The sequence below is a fragment of the Pseudonaja textilis genome, chromosome 8 (assembly GCF_049901715.1).
Source record: "Pseudonaja textilis isolate UNSWEBS1 chromosome 8, rPseTex1.2, whole genome shotgun sequence".
Lineage (NCBI taxonomy): Eukaryota > Metazoa > Chordata > Lepidosauria > Squamata > Elapidae > Pseudonaja > Pseudonaja textilis.
This window is the reverse complement of record NC_141997.1, coordinates 41,183,486-41,205,641: the sequence shown is the minus strand read 5'-3', so window position 1 is coordinate 41,205,641 and position 22,156 is coordinate 41,183,486. Positions and strand designations below refer to the sequence as shown.

Genomic DNA, 22,156 nt, shown 5'->3' with positions numbered 1-22,156 from the left:
AAGAAAGAGTATAAACAAAAAACAAAAAAAAACACAAATAATAAAATAATATAAAAGTGGCAGTAGTAGAATCCTTCCAAGCTACTGGTCATTTGTTTAATGGATTAACTTCTATTTTTTTAAATTGGTGGTCATAATTTTGTACTGATTTCGTCCTGTTTAATTTTTAACTTTGATTTTTAATTTTGAACGTTTAATTCTGTTAGCTGGTCAAAGTGCAGCAATGTATGGAGGTTTCTCTGTTGAGTCATTTATTAAATCCACTGCTTCCCAAGATATTTGCTGATGTCCACCCTATCACACGACCCCCTTCAAAGGAAGGCATTAGTCATAACACGGAGCCTTTTCATCTGAGCTCCCTGCCCACTGGATGACTGTTACAAATACATCCAAGTTTGAATCCAGGTTAAAATCTCTTCCATATTAGAGGGGATGTACCTCTACTCATGTCCTCTGGTATGCCAAACCATTTTGGTATTAACAAAAAAGACAAAAGTAATTGGGAATCACTGGGTTGGTGGCCCATAGCATTAGAGGACTCAATTATTCTCCTTTTTTATGACCCTGTAATCCCTATTCAGAGTAGAGTTGGGGTGACTGGATGGAGCTGAGCATTTACTGTCTGGATACCCTTCCTAACGCCTATGAGGAGTTCACAGCAGATACATATTTTTGTACCCTAAGAGAGAAACATCTGCTGCTATCTAAGAACTCTCAGTCTTCCCACTGGGAAGCCATTGTCTTCACCACTAGGCTACCATGCCACTCTAGCGTAAGAGGGTCCCTTTAATATTGGCCACATTGCCCGAACTATGTTGTTCTGGGTTAGTAAAGGTATAGGTGCAGTAAGCGCAGGGGTCAGCAGCCAGAGCATAAACTATAACAAGCCATAATTTGTAGGTTCGATTCTAACTCAGTGAAGATCTTAGTCATTTTGGCAGCTATTTTTAATATAAATATTTAATATTTTCTTCAAACCACCACCAAACATGCCCACATACTGAACTCCCATTAATTGCTGTTGTTAAGTGAAGTTCACCACACCCATTTTCTTCACAGAGCCTAAGACAGCAGGATCAAACTTGGAACATGACCTTGGGTCTTAACGAAATTTAATTAAGGTGCGCAGCCAACTCAACGCACCGCATGGAATCCAAAAGGCGAATCTTTCAAGCCCTATGCTTGGCGAGCGGGTGCTCTCTTGAAACGCTTATAGCTATGCAGGTGACTAACTGCATTCTGGGTCATGCCCCAAATTCACTCCACTTGGACCACAAAGAGCAAATAAAACCATGATTTAGGGCATGTCTACGCAGGACTGGAGACTCTGGGTATCTCTGGAGGGGGAATAACAAATGAAGCAGCTGCTATTGTTGCTGTTTCTTCCTTCACAGCTGAGGAGGACCACAACGCTGAGGTTTTGCTGATCAACAGCTAACACAACACAGCTCTTTCCTGTCATAATACCATAACAGTATAGAGAAGCCTGGGATGTGTAGGGAAACCAATATCACCTTGGACGAGAAGGGTAAAGTTTTTTGTGACATTATAAGGTGTGAGGATGGAGACCTTTCCTCAGTGTTTCAACAGGACACTTTTTTCTTCCCTTGGCAGCAGAGGTGGTATTCAGCTGGTTTGGACCGGTTCTGGTGTAACGGTAGCAAACATTTTGACTGGTTCAGAGAACTGGCAATTACCACCTCTGGCTGGCCCTGCCCAACTGCCGCCGTCGTTATCCCTCCTATATTTCCTTGTTTTTTTACCTCAGCTGATTCGCACATCCGAGCGGATTGCCATGCCTCAGCTGAGTTGAAAAATACTTCAGGCAGCTGTCCAGCCTGAACAGAGCTCCGTATTTGTGCTCAACGCACGTGCGTGAAACTCAGCTGATTCACACCATTGCCGCACCTCAGCTGATCTTAAAAATACTCCAGGCAGCTCACCAAGTTGACAGAGCTCTCTATTTGTGCTGTGTGCGTGTGAAGCTTAACTGATTCACGCTATTGCCGCGTCTCATAGAACCGGTAGGGAAAAATTTGGAAACCCACCACTGCTTGGCAGGAAATGGGAGAGGAGTTCTTTCCCCATTCTGACTGACCCGATTTCAAACCGGTCAGTACTGGGCTGACTGGGCAAAACATAGCATTTCTTTTGAGCTTCTGAATGTTTCCAAAGAACGAATGAGCCCCTTATGAAAGAGATACCCAGAACGCTGTGGCAGAAAGCTGGTGTTGTGACTGCAGATGTGCTGATGGTTATTTATGCACAGGCCAATACTGACCATCCTTTCTTGACATCCCAAGTCACATAGGTTCCATATCGCAGTGCCTGGGATGGGAATTCCCATGTTCCCATGTTCTATGCATTCTGCTTGTTAAAAACAAAGGTGTGGGTAAATAGATCTTATGAAGGGGTCTGTTTTACAGGTGCAAAATATCTGAAAACCCATATATTGAAAAAAAAATTCCACACAGCAAAAACATGGGCACACTTCTGTTGGTATGAAGCTACATTTTATGGGAGGGAGGAGAACGTGTAGGCAGCAAGAAAGTGGTGACACTCCACTTTTTAGCTGGGGAATAGAATAGAATAGAATAGAATAGAATAGAATAGAATAGAATAGAATAGAATAGAATAGAATAGAATAGAATAGAATAGAATTATTTATTGGCCAGGTGTGATTGGACACATAAGGAATTTTCTTGGTGCAAATGCTCTCACTGTACATAAAAGAAAAGATACATTCGTCAAGAGTCGAGAATCATAAGGTACAACACTACAAAGTTCTGGGGAACTGAATCTTAGGAGATCTCTTTTGAGACTGAGGGAGGTCCTTGATGCTCTCCGAGTTTGGTTATTTTCTTGCAGACTTTTCATCATCCAAACTAGGTAATACAACCAGTGCTTTTAAGACTTCATTTAAACAAGTACAAAAGTCTTCAGGTGAAGCTCATTATGACACAAAAGTGTGATGCAACCTTCTTCCAGGATACAGTTTTTCAACCAGTTTAGCCCAAACGCCTGGAATTTGCAGGTGGTTCCCCATCCAAGGATTAACCATATAATGCCCTGCTTAGCTCTGGGATCAGCCACAGTCAACTAAGTCCCACAGATGCCAAGCTAATTAGAGGGCTTACTGTAAGGGTTTCTTCCCTTTTCTATTTTGAAATGGCTATGAGTGTTTAATTAATGATAGTCAACGTAAGACCTGGAACCCACAAAAGGGGGGTTATGGGTCACCTATAACCCGAGGAACACTAGGCTTTCCATTCTGTTGGATGACAAGGGTTCACACTATTTTCATGGAGCACCCAGATCTGATGAAAAAAGTGGCTTTGGAGTTGCACTTGTCTAGGAATAAATTAATGGCTTAATAAACCTCACCTCCACTTGAACACATGAGTTGCATCAAATGCCTCTTAAATTACATCAGTTTCATTACTTCATTTCTCAAAAGTCCTTGATTCAGCAAACTTGGACTATGCAAATACGGGGGCTGGGTTCTCCTAGCTATTTGCAGAAATTACTGATTTGGAGCCACTTAGTACCACAGGAACAACACAACATGCAAATAAATTGTCTTTAGTACACAGGTATATATTAAGCAAGCCCCGGGAACATTGTGTTCTAAGAACAGGACGGTGTCTTCATCCTCCAGCATTGTTGAATGTGGGGCAAAACCCCAGAAACTGCAGCGATGACTTCTTTTCCTTGTTCTTTCATTGACTCATAAGAACTCCGAACAAGTTATGAAATGAGATGTAATAAATCAGAATAGTAAAGGAAGAATTCTCTATTCTATACTCCTGTTGGGAAAAGAGTCACTTATAGCTTCAGGGCCAATTCTCTTTCCACCATATCTTTCCTCCGTTTCCTCCTCCATGAGCTGAACTTGGCCATAGATCCACCCAAACTGTGGTCGAAATGTGGGAGGAAACAGTATTCGCAGGAAGTATTCACTTATTCCTGGAATTTTTGTCTTGAATTTGGGCAATTCTGTGTCAAGTGAATCTACCAGTAGGCTTTGAAGTCCCATCCATGCCAAGGTGCTTTGTCTTAAGCAGGTATAAGAGCCATGGTGACGTAGTGGTTAGAATGCAGTATTGCAGGCAAACTCTGCCCACAGTCTGGAGTTCGATCCTGACTGGCTCAAGGTTGACTCAGCCTCCCATCCTTCTGAGGTCGGTAAAATAATGACTGAGTTTGTTAGAGGCAATATGCTGACTCTGTAAACCGTTTAGAGAGGGCCCTATGAAGTGTATATAAATCTAAGTGCTGTTGCTAGTGGCCATCCTTGTTATGACTTGATTGAAATTCGGTTGATCGTTTTTAAGGTTATTAGACTGGGTTGTTACTGGCAATTCATCCTTTTCAAACTCCAGCTGTTCTGCAGTCTGAGGCTTACGGATTTTAATGTTGTGTTCTACTTCATGTATTGGACCACAATTTGAAGTACATGCAGTCCTTGAGTTATGGCCACAATTGAGCCCAACATTTTATGTTGCTGAGTGAAACATTTGTGAAGTGCGTTTTGCCTCATTTTACGACTTTTCTCACCCCATTTGTTAAGTGAATCACCACATTTGTTAAGTGAATCTGGCTTCCCCTTGGACTTTGCTTTGTTAGAAGGTCACAAAAGGGGATTGCATAACCCTGGGACCCGGCAACTGTCGCAAGTACATGCCAGTTGCCAAGCGTCTGAATTTCGATCTCGTTGACTATGGGGAAGCTGCAATGGTTGTAAGTGGTCATCAGTCCCTTTTTTCAGTGCCTTTGTAACTTTGAACGGTCACTAAATGAACTGTTGTAAGTTAAGGACTATTTGTAAAAGTTGCTCAGAGGCCTCACAAAAACCCCTCGCCATCTCTAAACTGCAAACTTACAGCATTTTGTAGCAATTTTATTCTGAGAATGGCAGTTTGGAAAAGCAGCTGAGAAATTATGTTGGAGACCCCCAACCTCAGAGCTGTATTTCTCATTTCCTATGCACAGAAGGAGTAGTAATAGCAATAGCACTTAGACTTATAGACTGCTTCACAGTGCTTTACAGCCCTCTCTAAGCGGCGTACAGAGTCAGCCTCTTGTCCCCAACAATCTGGGTCCTCATTTTACCCACCTTGGAAGGATGGAAGGATGAGTCAACCTTGAGCCGGTCATGATCAAACTGCTGGCTCTGGGCAGAGTCAGCCTGCAATACTATATTTTAACCACTGTGCCACTATAGCTTCCTTCCTTCCTTCCTTCCTTCCTTCCTTCCTTCCTTCCTTCCTTCCTTCCTTCCTTCCTTCCTTCCTTCCTTCACAATAGCACTTAAACTTATATGCCACTTTACAGCCCCCTCTAAGAGGTTTTACACAGTCAGCCTATTGCCCCCAACAATCTGGGTCCTTATTTTACCAACCTCGGAAGGATGGAAGGCTGAATCAACCTTGAGCCTGGTAGGATTCGAATTGCCAAACTGCAGGCAGCCAGCAGTCAGCAGAAGTAGCCTGCAGTACTGCACTCTGACCACTGTGCCACCGTGGCTCATAATCATCTAATCACCATAGCTGCTAAATCATCTAAAACTGAGAGTAATGATAAAGTTGGCCAGTGCGATTATAGATACTTTCCTCCTCCTTTTTGCTTCCCAGACCCTCCTGTTTAATACAGGTAGTCCTCAACTTGCAACAGTTTGTTTAGTGACCATTCAAAATGGCCCTGAAAAAAGTGATTTTATGACCGTTTTTCACATAACCATTGCAGCATCTCCATGGTCATGTAATTTACATTGGGATGCTTGACAACTGGTTCACATTTATGATGGTCACAGCATCCTGGGGTTGGATGATTCCCTTTTGTGACCTTCGGACAAACAAAGTCTGTGCAGAAAGTTCACTTAGCAACCGTGTTACTCACTTAACAACGGCGGCAATTACCTTAGCCACTGTGGCGAGACAAGTCGTAAGATGGGGCAAAATGCACTGAACACATGTCTCATTGAACAACGGCATACATTTTGAGCTTCATTGTGGTTCGTAAGTCAAGGAGTAGCTGTGTACCTGTTTTTGAAATTGTAAGTTGGGTCACTCGTCTTCAAGACCAGGTACAATTCGTCGGATTTGTCTTGCTTGAGAAAGAAGAAGAAAGGGAAAAAAAAAACCCACACAGAAGACAAAATGGTAATGAATCAACTTCCGCCTCTGTCTGCAAGTTGATGCAAAGTCCTCAGATTATACTGCAATATTTATTCAATCCTACGTGCTCCACAGTTGATTGTAAATACAGAGTTGCCAAGCTGGTTACCTGTACAGGTATTCGGTTGCAGCCCTGTTTCTCAGGTTGAATCTCTCTAATTCTACATTATGCCCTGCCGTCCTTTCCAGAGACTCTGCTATTGAGAAAGTCTGGAGGGTTTGAATGTAAAGAAGATTACCTGGAAAGCTACTTGGGTTGATCTAATTGCTCTCAAGACAATGATGCATTAATGTTTTAGCCAATCCAAATGCCTTCCTTCCCGGGCTGGTTATGAGATAGAAAGCCTTGATCGAAAGTTAATTTTTTACCATGCCAGTCACCCAAGGAACAAGCTAAACACAAATGTTTGTCCTCCTCCCGAGGCATGAGAAAAATGATTGAGTCACGATGATGTCTTGAAAAAAGACAATAGCCAACGTCAAGTCTTCAATGTGGAAAGTCACCTGCTTTTCAATCTTAAAGCTCTTCTATAGAGTCCCAACCCTTGGTGTCAGATTTTCCAGGGAGCCCCAAAAGTGGTTTTTCAAGAAGCAACTGGACTTTCTGTTGTTGTTTTTTTCTTTGAAGACATTTTGCTTCTCATCCAAGAAACTTTTTCAGCTCTGACTGGATGGTGGGAAATGGAAGGATTTATACTCCTTGCAAATAGCTAGTCATTTGCATTCTTTTAATGAGTCATTAAGGTCATTTGGAGATTTATCTGTGTCTTCAGAGTCACCTGAGTAGTGCAAATGGTGTGGAGCCTTCTTGGAACTGTTGAAAGAAAGAAGGCTCCATACCCATTTGCACCACTCAGGTGATCCTGAGGACACAAATGAACCTCCAGGTAACCTTAAGGACTCACTAAAAGAATGCAAATGACCAGCTGTCTGCAAACAGTATAAATTCATCCACTCCCCACCACCCAGTCAGTGCTGAAGAAGCTTCTTGGATGAGAAGCGAAACATCTTCAAATAAAAAAAACCAGAAAATTCAGTTGCTTCTTGAAAAACCACCTTTGGGACTCCCTGGAAAATCTGACACAAAGGGTTGGGATTCTATAGAAGAGCAACCTAGAACTGAGGAGAAATTTCCTGACAGCTAGAACATTTAATCAGTGGAACAACTTGCAGTTCCAACACTGGAAGTTTTTAAAGAAGAGACTGAATAATCACCTGTCGAAGTGGTGTGGGGTTTCCTGTCTAAGAAGGGGGTTGGACTAGAAGACCTCCAAGATCCCTTCCAACTCTGTTATTCTATTCTATTCTATTCTATTCTATTCTATTCTATTCTATTCTATTCTATTCTATTCTATTCTATTCTATTCTATTCCATTCCATTCCATTCCATTCCATTCTTTCTCATTCTATTCTATTCTATTCTATTCTATTCTATTCTATTCTATTCCATTCCATTCCATTCCATTCCATTCCATTCCATTCCATTCCATTCTATTCTATTCTATTCTATTCTATTCTATTCTATTCTATTCTATTCTTTCTCATTCTATTCTATTCTATTCTATTCTATTCTATTCTATTTCATTGTATTTTATTTTATTGTATTGTGTTCCATTCCATCTCATTCTATTCTATTCTATTCTATTCTATTCTATTCTATTCTATTCTATTCTATTCTATTCTATTCTATTCTATTCCATTCCATTCCATTCCATTCCATTCCATTCCATTCCATTCTATCTCCATAGATACTTTCCAGGGAGCTTTGAGAAAAGGTGGGCTACCTCTTTTCTTCTGAAAAGGCCATTTCAGCAGGGGGAGAGAGTCCCTTTTTTTGAATATCTTTTGTATTTCTATGATACAACAATGGATTGGTATATTGACAATTTTGTGAGATAACTAAAAGCAATGTTAAAAGGTAATGATAATAAACTTGGGAACTGGGACCACTGGAGTTGTCTACTTGAGAGGAGCAACATAGCCCTAGGCTGAAAAATCCTGCACCTGATTCTATGGACTTCTATGGACTTCTATCCAGACTGGCTCAACCGTGAGATCCTTGTTTCACCACCACTGCCTGTCTGGGAATTATAGTTCAACCTGGGAAGTCTCCTAGTCCAACTCTCCATGGAGACTTACTTGCCCAAATTTGGGGCTACTTGTCGATGAAATTGCTGCCGAATTTGTGACATTCTGGCTTGAACATCTGCACATGTATAGTAATCTATATAGTAACTGAATAGTGGAATTTGAGACATATCGGTCAATTAAATATGCTTTTTACCCTAATTAAGGAGAAACTGCTGGATATCAGTCCTGGCACAAGTATCTTTAATGCTGCGCAATCAGTTCCATAAGAAGAGAAGAAATAGCTAATTTTTCATGATGTACCCAAAGGGAGCTGAAATATACATTAGGCACGGCTCCCACACAGCTGTGGAACCCGGTTTTCAATCTTGTTCTAGGAATGTTTGTGGGCTGCAGTTCTAGAAGTCAAGATATTATGCAATATTTTTGAGTGATCTTACTCTTTGAACATCCTGAAATCATCAGGATTCCTGTATGCCACACACGCAGACATGAACATACACATGTACGACTGTCCAAAAGCAACAGTCATAACTGCAAATCTTTGCCTTACAGCCCACAGAGTGCAGCTCAGGCTCTCAAAGGAACAAAACAGAAATCTTTCTCACTGGGCATAGAATAGAAATTAGCATAGCATAGCATAGCATAGCATAGCATAGCATAGCATAGGATAGCATAGCATAACATAGCATAGCATAGCATAGCAGCTATTCTCCAAAGCACCTGAGAGCAGGACAAGAAGCAATGGGTGCAAAGTAATCAAAAAGAGAAGCAACTTAGAATTAAGGAGAAATTTCCTGACAGTTAGAACAATTAATCAGTGGAACAACTTGCCTCCAGAAGTTGTGAATGCTCCAACAACACTGGAAGTTTTAAAGAAGAGCTTGGATAACTATTTATCTGAAGTGGTGTAGGGTTTTATGTCTAAGCAGGGAGTTGGACTAGAGGACCTCCAAGGTCCCTTCCAACTCTGTTGTTCTATTCTATTCTATTCTGTTCTGTTCTGTTCCGTTCCGTTCCGTTCCGTTCCATTCCATTCCATTCCATTCCATTCCATTCCATTCTATTCTATTCTATTCTATTCTATTCTATAATAGAGTAGAGTAGAGTAGAGTAGAGTAGAGTAGAGTAGAGTAGAGTAGAGTAGAGTAGAGTAGAATAGAAATTCTTTATTGGCCAAGTGTGATTGGAGACACACGCACAAGGGATTTGTCTCTGGTGCATAAGCTCTCGATGTACATACAAGCAACAAGAGATAACCATAATCATAAAATACAATCATCATAAATCATAGCTACAACACACAGCGCCAGTCATAGGATACTAAACAATCAACATAAATCATAACAGGATACTAAATAGGAGTAATCCACATAAATCATGAGCTACAACAACGAAGTCATAGTCATCAGAATCTAAGGAAATAGGCAATAGACAGATGAGAGAATAATAAGTAATGCAGCCCTACTAAGTGGCTTGGCTTTCTACCTAGAAAGAGTGTTGTGGGAATTAGTAATTTAGCAGAGTGATAGCATGGGGCGAAAAACTATCTTTGCATCTGGTTGTTTTGGGGAGGTTGTTCTGGCATGCATATCATACCTACAGAGCAATAATTCCTCAAAAATGGTGTCTTATGAATTCCTGCACACTTCATGGCCCTATTTTCATATCTGCCCATTAATCCAAAGCTATCTTATTGAAAGAAATGGACCCTGGTTGTCATAAGCTTGTTTCCTTCACATGACCACTGGGTCTTCCCAGTGGAAATGCCAGCAGAGTGAAAATCCCCTGGTCAACTGCATAGATCTTGGCTCATGCCTTTCACATCTTGTGTGAGCTGTATAACAGATAATCAGAGTTGGAAGGGACCTTGTAGGTCATCTAGTCCAACCCCTCACCCAAGCGGGAGACCCTACACTATTTCTGACAAATGGCAGTCCAATCTCTAATTGAAAGTCTCAAGTGATGGCGCTCACACAACTTCCGAGGGCAAGCTGATCCATTGATTAATTGTTAATTGTATAGTAAAGGATTTCTGACACAGCGAATATATGTTTCACTGCCCTGTGGGCCAACATTCACTTTCTTTCATTTCCAGAAATTGACTGGGAATATGTCCTTCCAGAACACCATAGCCTTAAGCCAACTATGTTAGCTAAGGAGACAAGCAAACAAGAAATTAATTTCTGATCACCAATTTCTTATTTGCCAACTGGTGAGCAAGGGCTGTGGTGGAAACACTTTTGTATTGTTATTATTAAAAGCTTAAAGTTTTCCCCTGTCCAGTTGTGATTGACTACAGGAGAAGTGGTCATCTCCAATTCTCATTTTAGGACGCCTGAACTGCATAAGAGACACATCCGTCTTCATATGGCCAGCATGAAAATACGGAATAGTGTTAAACTTCCCACTGAAATGGTATCTATTTATCTACTTGCATTTGCATGCTTTTGATCTGATAGGTTTGCAGGAGCTGGGGCAAGTGACAGGAGCTCATCCCATCATGTGGCACTCAGGTCTTGAACTTGGGCTGTCGACTTTGCAGATGGCTTCTTTAATCACTGAGCTAACACACACACCCCTCTCTTCTTTATTATGAATTCTTATTTTCTGGAATTCTAATTTTTCTCCTGTGACGTCAGCCAACTCTGTGCCAACCGGATCGAACTCCACATGGCTAATTTGTGGAAAATAATGTTCTAATGTATGGGTGTCAAACTTGATTTTATTGAGGGCCACATCAGGGTTGTGTTTGACCTCAGGCTGGGGTGGGTGTGGCCAGAGTGAGCATGGCCAGCATTATATCATTTGTGTTGCCTGTGGTGGCCTGAGCACTCTAACACTGAAAAGGGAATCCTGAGCTCCATTTTCAGCTGTGACAGCCTCCTGTAACTCTCTCCCAGTGAAAACAGAGCTCGGGGGACATGAGTGGCCCTCACAAGCTTTGTTTTAGGCTGGGATGGCCTCCTGCAACCCTTTGCCAGCAAAAACAGAATTCATAAGGGCTGCATCTGGCCCTTGTGAGCTCCATTTTTGCTGGCAGAGGCACCACAGGCTGGTCCATTGCTATTTCCAGGGCAGCCCCATGGGACGGATCAAATCACGTTGTGGGCTGGATCCAGCCCCGGGCCTTGAGTTTGACTCCCCTGTTCTAATGTAATAACTTAAAACAATTCGCCTGTAGCAGAAGGAAATCCAACGTGGGCTCAGTTTAGGATTTGGATTAAACAACCAAAATGGCACCCACTGCCCGCCAAGCTGCAATGTTCCCAGATCCATCAGAATACCCCATTCCGCATCCCATCTGCTTCCACGCACACACCTTTTTTGTGTAATGGTTTGGCTAGCCTCAGGATGTTCTCTTTCAGCCCGGTTGAAAGAAAAAGGTTGTTGTGGGACAAAGAGGTACGCTGTGGCCCACATGAGTTTGTGGAACCTGCTCTAAAGAAAGGCAGAGAATCTCTAGAATGAAGACCAGCCCTGAAGGATTAGCAGGAGAGAATGACTTGTCTCCAGTCTGTCAAATCAAGAGATTAGCAGGCAAGACAATTTCTAAAAGCTGAGTAGACAAAGCGTATTAAGACAACAAAAGGCGCTTAAAGGTCACAGAAGAAGGGGAACTTCTCCTGTCTCTGGCCATGAGTTTTACCTGGACTCCCATCTTTTCAATGCACAAAAGTCTGAACAAAGACTAATGACAGGTGCCATTTCTTATTCAAATAATATCTGGAGTAACCATGGCGTCGCAGGAATGCAAAGTTTGAACAGGCTCAGACTAAACAAAATGCGAACTCCTTTCTCCTTTCAAGCAGCATCTCAAAGGTATGAAAAATGAGACATGAATGGCACGGCCATCGCGCTCGTAGCAGAGACTTGTGTGCAAGCAAATCTATAGTATCTATAGTTCTACACCTGCCATGTAGAAACAAAAACAGACCATGACTGTCAGAAGGATGAGGAGAAAGGGGCGGGAGAAGGCTAAAAGCGCAACTCAGAGCTCAGTTTGTGTCCCAATTTTGCAAGAGCGAAGTGGCTGCTGGTTCTTCTTTCTTTAGCATGTATTGTTCTGACCTAGGCTTCACAAAATCACAAAGCAGACTCTTCGTCCTGACAAAATCCCTTTTTATTAGGCTAATGTGAATTCCTATCATTCCCATCCAGCAAAGTCCTGGCAAACAGTCTTTCAAGGGTGAATTGCAACCAAAGATCTTATCAGGCTTGGAGAGTTACCAGGCTGATAGCTTCCAAGCGCAATGCTGTACAAGAAAATACTTGGCAAGGAGTCTCTGAGAGTCACGAACAAATTAAACACACTAGTCACACTAATTAAACAAACTAATTGTCTCCTGCAAACACCACTCCACTTTCACTCCTCTTTATTCCCTATAGGAGGGGCCATTCACCGTCCACCTGTGCCTTTACTCCTGAGTCGATCCTTGTTCCTTAACTGTTACCTTCTCCTGGCAGCTCTGCACATGCACATATAAGGAACAGGCTCCAGCTGTTCTTCTGCCCCACTGATTTCTGACTCCTGGCAGCTAATAACCGTCGGACGGCCCTGGCCCCATTTCTGCTTCCGATGCAGAGCACTAGTCAGAACCTTCCCCAGACTCCAGGACTGGCCCAGGTTCCTCCCCAACCTCCTCACTCTCTGAGTCTGCTGCCAGTATCCCACTCATGTTCTTTAGCTGTTCTGAAAAGAGCTATGTAACATTGCAAGGGTACCGCAATGCTGATCCTGTGGGATCTGAAAACTTAGACTGAATTTGCCTGGGTACTATCAATTTTTTCTGAAGTGTCTGCAGCATCTGCTGTTGTGCCTGAAAAGAAAAGGACTGAGCTCAAATGTAAATTTTTCCCCAAACCCCAAAAACTTTAACCTTAGACTGTCTACTATTGACCTCACCCCTTTCCTAAGAGGTCTGTAGGGGGCATGCATAAGTGCCTCAACATGCCTACCATCCCTGTCCTATTGTTTCTTTTATTTTTCTTATATGTATCCATGTATTCATAACTATGTTTTTACTTATACCTATTATCTTGTAAGCAATTGACAAATAAAAAAAATGGATCCACTATATTTACTTCTCTTCTTTCCTTCAATAGAAGACACACTCAATAGCCTTAGACTAGAATACAGGTAGTCTGCAACGTACAACAGTTCATTTAGCGACCATGTAAAGTTACAAAGCCTCTGAAAAAAGTGACTTATGACCATTTTTCACACTTACGACCATTGCAGCATCCCTACGGTCCCATGATCAAAATTCAGATGCTTGGCAACTGGCTCATCTCTATAACGGCTACAGTGTCCTGGGGTTATGTGATCCACTTTTGTGACCTTCTGACAAACAAAATCCAGAATCTGGGGCATCCAGATTCATCTAACAATCATGTTACTCACTTAACAAATGCAACGATTCCCTTGAGGACTAGGGCAAGGAAAGTCATAACATGGGGCACACTCACTTTACAAATGTTTCACTTTGCAGCATAAATTTGGAGCTCAGTTGTGGTCGTAACTCAGGGACGACCTGTATTACAGAAATGACGTTGCTGTAACTTCTACAAGTTTGTATAGTTCAGAGTATACAAGGAGAAGGAGAAGGCCGAAGCTGCCCGGGTCCGAAATCTTCCTGCCTGGTGTTCTTTGGTGTCCTTTTTCCACCTGCTCTCTCTATGAGAAGGAGTCCCAAAGTTTCCATGGAATCCCCTGGAAGAGGAAAGAGTGGCTGAGGAACATGGGTCCAGGAGTGAGATAGTTCCTAACAGTGAGGGCAATTAACCAAGTTGTGGGCACTCCACCACTGGAGGTTTTGAACAAGAGGCTGGACAGCCACTTGTCTGGAATGGTATAGGGTCTTCTGCTTGAGCGGTATGGGGGTTGGAGTAGAACAGGGGTCACCAAACTTTTGGACATCAGGGACCACCAAACTCATAATTTTAAATCCCGCGGACCTGGGAAAATCCCCCCAAAAGTGTGCAGGAAAATTCCCCAACCCATTTTCCTACCAACTGATCATTCTTTATTTGGGATCGCAGGATACTGTCTCCAGCTTCTTTCTCAAGGGGAGAGAGAGAGAGAGACTTTTGGCTTCATGCAAAGAAAGCAGCAGAAGAAGCAGAAGTCTTTCTTTCTCTCTCCCAATCTCTGATAGAAATGAGTCTTTGTGAGACTTGTCATTCGGTGCATTTGGAGCAAGATGCCTTGCAGAGTCCCAAAGACTCATTTCTGGCAGAGTTTGGGGAAGAGAAAGAAAGACTTTTGCTGCTTTCCTTGTGTGCAGCCAAAAGCAGAAGAAGAAAGAAGCAGAAAGAAGCAGCCTGGTGGCCAGGCAAGGCATGTGGGGCAAGTTCCCCACCTCTGCCCTTCGCCCCCTCCCCTCATACCTCGTGTTGTTTGCAATGCAAGCGATGCAAGCCTTGCGTTCCCATGGGGCATGTGGGCAGGGCAGCCTTGTGTTCCTTCGCAGCCTAGATTAATTGCTTTGGGGGCAGTGCTTTGGGGGTGACATTTCTCTGTGGACCACCAAAATTTTCTCCCGGACCACCAGTGGTCCCCCAGCCCACTGGTTGGCAACCACTGGACCTCTAAGGTCCGTTCCAGCTCTATTCTGAATTGAGTGAGATGGGCTGGTTCTGTTTTATGCAACGTTCTTAAAAATGGTCACAGGGCTGTAATAACTTGTGTGAAAATACTGAAGTGGCTTGAACAGAGCAGGACCTGTGAACAAAGCCTTCATGTTTGAATTTCTTACTCTGAGGAGTGCATCTTTCAGGTCTGGGCTACAACTCAAACTGATCATGGAAGTGGTTCCTCTCTTTCTGGTTGGAAGAACTGCAGCCTGTTGGGTTTTCAGGACATAATGTAGTTTGTCAGAACCTTTGCTCTGAATTCTTGCTGAGATCTTCATGTCACTTCTCGTTCGCTGAATCTTTCACTGTTACAGGCTAGGAGCATTGAGGATGCTACATAAATAAAATGCTCCTTGTGAAGAATACTGCAACGGAACTGAAAAAAGTTAATCCTAATGGCTCTTTTAAATCAAGATTGGCAGGAGAATCTGCCTTAATATCTAGTAACTTTACCATTATAGCTGATGGTGAAGATCTCTGCTTCTGATAGGCTCCATTGTTAGCAATGAAAAGTATCTGCAGAGTCAAAGCAACCAACTTTGTTTTACTATGATGTTTAGTAAAAAGCCACTTAAGCATTGTCGGAAGGATCAATTTACTTCTAATCTGCAGCTGTGGGTTATTAATACATATTGTTGCTCAAGGTTTGAATTTGTACTTTTTCAAGAAGATTTTCAAGAATTTGGTAGGTTTCTTTGAGTAGTTTAGTCTTTCTGTCCTTTTTTTCTGTCTTCACCAGAAGCTATAGTGGTAAAAAATACTATCTATTAAGACAATCCTGATTTGAAAGAACAGTTAGGATTAACTTTTCAGTTCCATTACAGTATTCTTCGCAAGGAGCATGTTATGAAATTGACCTTAAACTATAAGGGTGATGATATTTCTACTTTAATGGGGTAGGATGGGATTGTGCCAAAAAGACAATATGGCATATATATATATATATATAATTGTGCCAAAAAGACAATATGGCATATATATATATATATATAATGTTTACAACTATAAATACAAAACACGTGCAGCCATTTTGGCATTACTTTGCCATGCATACCAAAGATGTAGTCAAACCCATTAACATTTGATTTTTCCAATACTCTACGTAAACTGTTCTTGCTGAGGTCAATACATGCATGATTAAATACGTTGTACCTTTACTGTGGCCTTCCGTCATTATTCCCAACAGGAATAATTCTGGCTGAAATTGAATGTGTTCTCCCACCATTTGCTCTATTCGTGCCTGTCAATTTCCAATATTGTCTTGCGTGGCTTTGATCACATTGACTGTGGAAATGCTACAAAGGTCGTAAGTGTGAAAAACGGTCATAAGTCACTTTTTTCAGGGCCTTTCTAACTCTGAACGGTCACTAAATGAACTGTTGTAAGTCAAGGCCCACTTTTACTCCCTGTATGACAAGGAGCTCTTTCTTCCCACAAAACAGGCAGGACCGATAGAGACACATTTTGTGCACAAGTCCTTGGGAACCCCTTTGACTAAACTTCCCAAATTACTATTAGGGTAGTAGTCACTTTTACTAATCAGTAGAAACTAAAGCTACGCCGACAAAACCTAAGTGTAACTATTCGTAATAGTTTCTCCTTTCGAAAGAAGATTGCACATTTTTTTTTAAATTCACATCTCTTCCACAACTGATTTTACATGTGACGGAAGAATATACAAATGAGAAAACAGTAGGCGGGATATTTGTGACTCATAATTCCTCACTTACGGAGGGGTGTGTGTGTGTATGTGTGTCACACTTGTTTAGAAGCTGTTTGTTGTTAGCGTGCACCCTCTGGTGGATCAGGTGAAACTTACAAAAGCAGACATCGCTCGGCCCCAACCATCTGAAGGGAAAAGAAAGCAATAGCAATATAGCCCTTGGACTTATATACCGCTTCACAGTGCTTTTACAGCCCTCTCTAAGCAGTTTTTAGAGTCAGCCTATTGCCCCCAACAATCTGGGTCTTCATTTTACACACCTTAGAAGGATGGAAGGCTGAGTCAACCTTGAGCCACTCAGAATAGTAGCAGAACAATTAGTTTTGTGAAGCCATATGAACTTGGGGTTAGCAGGCCTTCTTAACTGTCTGTGTTAACCCTAACCCTTTTAGGGTGTAGCAATATCATGTTACTCATGTCACAAAGGCTTGTTCATAGACAACCCCCATCACAGACAACCCTCATCAAACTTGATTGATCTTAAAAATAAAGACAACAATAGCATCCATACACCTGAATCTACACCATTTATATGGGAGATATTCTAAAATTTAGAATAGAATAGAACTGAAAGGGACCCCGGAGGTCTTCTAGTCCAGCCCCCTGCTCAAGCAGGATAACCTATACTATTTCAGATAAGTGGCTGTCTAGTCTCTTCTTAAAAACCTTTTAAAAGTCTCTTAAGACTCTTCTTAAAAACCTTTAAATTTTCAACATCCCAAATGGCCCACAAAAGATAAGATAACCTCTATTGTCTTTTTTTTAATATGAGCACACTGGCGCATATTAAAAATGAAATTCTGCTGCTTGCTCTCAAAAGAAAGCATATATCTACTATCTATCTATCTATCTATCTATCTATCTATCTATCTATCTATCTATCTATCTATCTATCATCTATCATCTCTATATCTATCTATCTATCTATCTATCTATCTATCTATCTATCTATCTATCATCTATCATCTCTATCTCTATCTATCTATCTATCTATCTATCATCTATCATCTCTATCTATCTATCTATCTATCTATCTATCTATCTATCTATCTATCTAGACACACACACACACACACACACACACAAGAGATAGATAGATAAATAGATAGATAGATAGATAGATAGATAGATAGATAGACAGACAGACGATAGAGAGATGATAGATAAATAGCGGGAAAGAGAGATCAGGGGTATCAAACTCAATTTAATTGAGGGCCGCATCAGAATTGTGTTTGACTCTGGGGTGGTGGTGGAGGGGAATGACCAGGGTCAGCCTGGCCAGCATGATGTCACTTGTGTTGGGGGGCACCTGTGGTGGCCTGAGTGAAAACGGGATCCCGAGCTCCGTTTTTGTCTGAGACGGCCTCCTGCAACCCTCTGCCGGAGAAAATAAAGCTCAGAGGGCACACATGTGGCCCTCACGAACTCCATTTCCGCTGGCAGAGGCACCGCGGACCGGTCCTTCACTATTTCCAGGGCAGCCCTGAGGGCCAGATCTAAGCACCCCGCAGGCTGTATCTGGCCCACGGGCCTTGAGTTTTACACTCCTGATATAGATGATAGATAGATGATAGATTGATGGACATAGAGATAGATACAGAATAGATATATGTATATGCACACACAAATTAATCACTGTCCATTTTGAATACATTGAGGAAAGAGGAAACTTGAACGTCCACAAGGTTGATGTTATATGCAACAAAACTGTGACTGAATCTGGATGTTCTGTTTTGGATATCACACAGCCTCTTCCCCAAAAAGTAACAAGGTTGTGAAGAGGATGTGTAGCATCCCAGATACTGTGGACCCTGCTCAAGCATCACTTATAAGCTGTACGCTAGAATTGAATATATTTCCTTTTAATCACTTAACCTATGGAACATTTGTACAATACTGCACATGATCTTTCAGCTCATTAGGACGTCTTTAAACATTTTGGCCTGGAAAAAAATGGAGTCGTTCAGCTCTAAGCAAGTTAGAGTATATTTTAGTAGGAACAAGTCTGCTCACTTACTCGTTTATTAGATTATTATCCATTTTGACTTCATGCACTATATTTAAGAAGACATCCTTATTTAGGCTTTGTTAATCCTTTGTCCCACTCCCTACCTTAACAAGTTCCTACCTGCCAACACAATTCCGTTTTATGAGGCCTAAATAAAAAGGCAGCTCCCTGAAGACTTTTTCCAAGTTTGAGCACTCTGACTCTCAAGCACAGAACTACTGATATATTTTTTTTTACTTAATTGGCTGTAAAAAGACTGCTGATTGTGAAGCAAACTTTCAAATGCAGGTGATTAAAATAATTTTATGTATCTCATGATGTTTTCATGAGAGACTTCTGGTAAAACTGCCCTGTAGGATTGGCAGTTGGGAGTCCAACACCTGTACATCAAATGAAGCTCTTCTGAGCCAAGGAGGAATTGCAATGCTCAGGACTACTCAGGAGACAGTCTCCAAGGGGAGGCCAAAGCATCCACAGGACCTGAAACTTATGGAAGTTCTTTGTTCCTGCAGGGTAATGCAAAGCTGTTAGAACCCAGGGGCACAGGGATGGGTTGCTTCATGTTGATCCTTCTCTATCACGCCATCATGGGAAGTTCATAACTTTTCTGGTTTTGTAGGAGGGAGTGAGGCTAACCACAAGGAGAGATACAAGCAGTTTTCTTACACATTAAAGACCTGGGGGCTTGCCATTCTTTTCTGGTACAAAGTCTCCAGCCCAGATCTTGTCTGAAAAGGACCTGGGAACGCAATGTTCAGTCTCTGTGCCAAGTCACCTTGGGGTTCCTGGAACCCTATCAAGGGGACCCATAAAGAGCAGAAGAACTAGACTGCTTGCCATCTAGGGCACCCTTCTATGCGAGGGTTTTCTGGCAGCCCAGCTCCAACTCAGGTCCTGATGGAGACGGAGATGAAGAGATTACCCAGAATCCCTTCCAGATTGAAACACTGCTCTTCAGTAGCCCATAAAAATGTTCAAAGCCCACCAGATGGAAGGAAAATCTGAGAGTTTTGGTTAAAGGGAGCAGCCCTGTTGGTGAAGGACACAAGAAGCAACCTCAGACATGCTTCTGAAAAGGGTATAATTTTCTTTGTGCATCCTAGCTTCCTTCATCTAACGGTGATGCTAATGATGCAGATGCACTGAAAGGACCTGGGCCCCTTCTGATGGCTCTATAAAACCACCCTAAGGTGAGCCCACCTGAGATCAGTCAGCCATGTGAATGAGCAACCCTCACATGACATAATGCAAGTAGTCAGCATGTGTTTTAACAATGGTTTTAATCAGTTACAGTCCCGAGATTCCTGCTACTCTCAAAATACCATCCTATCTGGAGAATGCAAATCCATCCAAAATAGCCAGAAGTTTTTCAATATTGCCCAAAATCACTGCTGGCTATATAAATTTGATAAATTAATGGATGATAGATAGATAGATAGATAGATAGATAGATAGATAGATAGATAGATAGATAGATAGATAGATAGATAGACAGACAGACATTTTTAAAAAACTTGGGGAGGGGAGTCCTTCTCAGTGACTGGAGGAATGGATACAGAATGGATACCGATTACATCTTTTTCTCCTGAACTGAACTGATGTCCAACTGGAATGTCACGTCACTAGAGATAACCATGAAGAACCCTCTAGAGCAAGAAAGTCACAAGAAATTTATCCAGATTGTTGACTGGATTTGAGCCCTGCACCTTTGTTGACTGTACACATCCTGTTTCCCCACCTTTACAGAAAAATACCGGAACTGAAGAAGTGTTTCTTATTATGGGAAATGCCTGGGTTTCTAGGATTACATGGCAGATGGGAATTATCAAGAGAACTGCACCGTATGCAATTCTATCCAGCTCATCCAGCTGCAATCACCACTCAATTCCTGGCTGCAAAGGTTCACCAACGTCACGCATATTTATGGCACCAACATCGCTAGAGCTGCTCACCTGTGTGGGTCCTCCGATGAGCCTTCAGGTGGGAACTTTTTGTGTAAACCTTATTGCACCCTTCAAAATCACACCTGTGGATGCGGCGCTTTCGAGAGTCTGGCGATTCAGACCGTCTCTGGCGTCTTGTGCTCTCAATGCTAAACGGTGAAATTGAACTGTGAAATAGAAAGAAAATAGGAAGTTAATTTCCTTCCCACAGGTAAATCCTCAGGTGGTCTCAATGGCTCTCAGAAAGAGTATTTTTTAATATATATATTTATTTATAGTTTTTTCTTTGACATATGTAAGTGCTTAGTGAACAGTGTGTTGTCTGGGTCAATTTACTTTATACACAATATTAATAACGGCACTAATAATATTGTGATGACCCAGGGCGTGGCACAAAAGCAACAAAGTCACAAAAGTAGGTTAAAGTCCCTTTAATTCCTCCAACTTGACCTCCAATGTTCAGTTATCATCAGCTGGAGTAAAAACACTCCCAAGAACAGTTTTTAAAGGGAAGAAATTTAGTCTGAACCAAAAGTACATATAAATTATAGATAAAAACCAACACAAACCACACTGCGGCAATTAACAAGACGGGGCAGGATAAGGAATTGCAGAACTCAAAAGATAATGAAACACAGACAGTTGGGAGGACACCAGAACCCAGATAGGACTTGACAAACAAAGATAATGCATGCTTTGCTTTCATCAAGTTTCTGTGCGCAAACCCCCTCTTTATCCTGTTTCCCCAGCTACAGCCAATGAAGGGAATCAGGGCCTCCTTCTCCCCCATAACCCACGTTGATCCCTTATTTGTTCCTCACCGCGTGCCCTAGGATGCAGAGGGGGTGGGCCTAGGTCTTCCTATGAATGCCCAGCCGGACTGTGCCCTTCCCCAGTTTCCTCCACAGCCACCGGAGCCACACTCCCACTCCCTGTCAGCTGTTCCACCTCTCCCTCGGAATCAGACTCCAACAGGGGCATGACAACTGTTTAGGTATATACATCTTTCAACTTCTAACATTTATGTATACATAGTAATTATAATATATCATATTATGTGGCAGTATACATATTGCTATTTTCCCAATTTCTACTTTTTACCTCTATTTTCTAACCCTTAATAAAGCAATTCCCATATTAGGAAGTATCATGTATGTATCCATCATCTCTTGTTCTTTTTAATATTTCAACTCTTGTAAGCTTTTGGACAAATCTCAGAGAGAGTACTTAACAACCAGATGACTGCGAAGAAATAGGATCCTCCCCACCATCCTGCCAGAACTGATGAGAAGTGAAACCAAGAAAGTATTTTGAAAAAACACCTTTGGGACAACCATGGCTTGGAGGACTGACACTTTGCTCTGAGACAAATGTGAGATGGGTGGCAAAAGACAGAAAACTTATTCGGCAAAGAATGAATACAAATCACAATATGGTTTTCATTGACTCTTCTTAATACTCTCACACTTTTCCTCAGCACACTTCTCTTTAATGACACAGAGTCCTGAAACATATGGATATGGGGCACACACCAGGGGCAGGATTCAACTAGTGTAACAACCGGTTCAGTGAGCGTGCACTT

The 22,156-nt window shown here is 41.9% G+C and overlaps 1 protein-coding gene across 2 annotated transcripts in view; it reads right to left on the bottom strand.

The window, feature by feature from the left end:
- Positions 1-22,156, bottom strand: part of KLF12 (KLF transcription factor 12) — a 184,125-nt gene that overhangs the window by 20,668 nt on the left and 141,301 nt on the right. For both annotated transcript variants that reach the window (XM_026705313.2, XM_087938030.1), the window contains exon 5: positions 20,584-20,741. In XM_026705313.2, the coding sequence (XP_026561098.1) occupies positions 20,584-20,741 (158 nt within the window). The remainder of the gene's footprint in view (positions 1-20,583; positions 20,742-22,156) is intronic.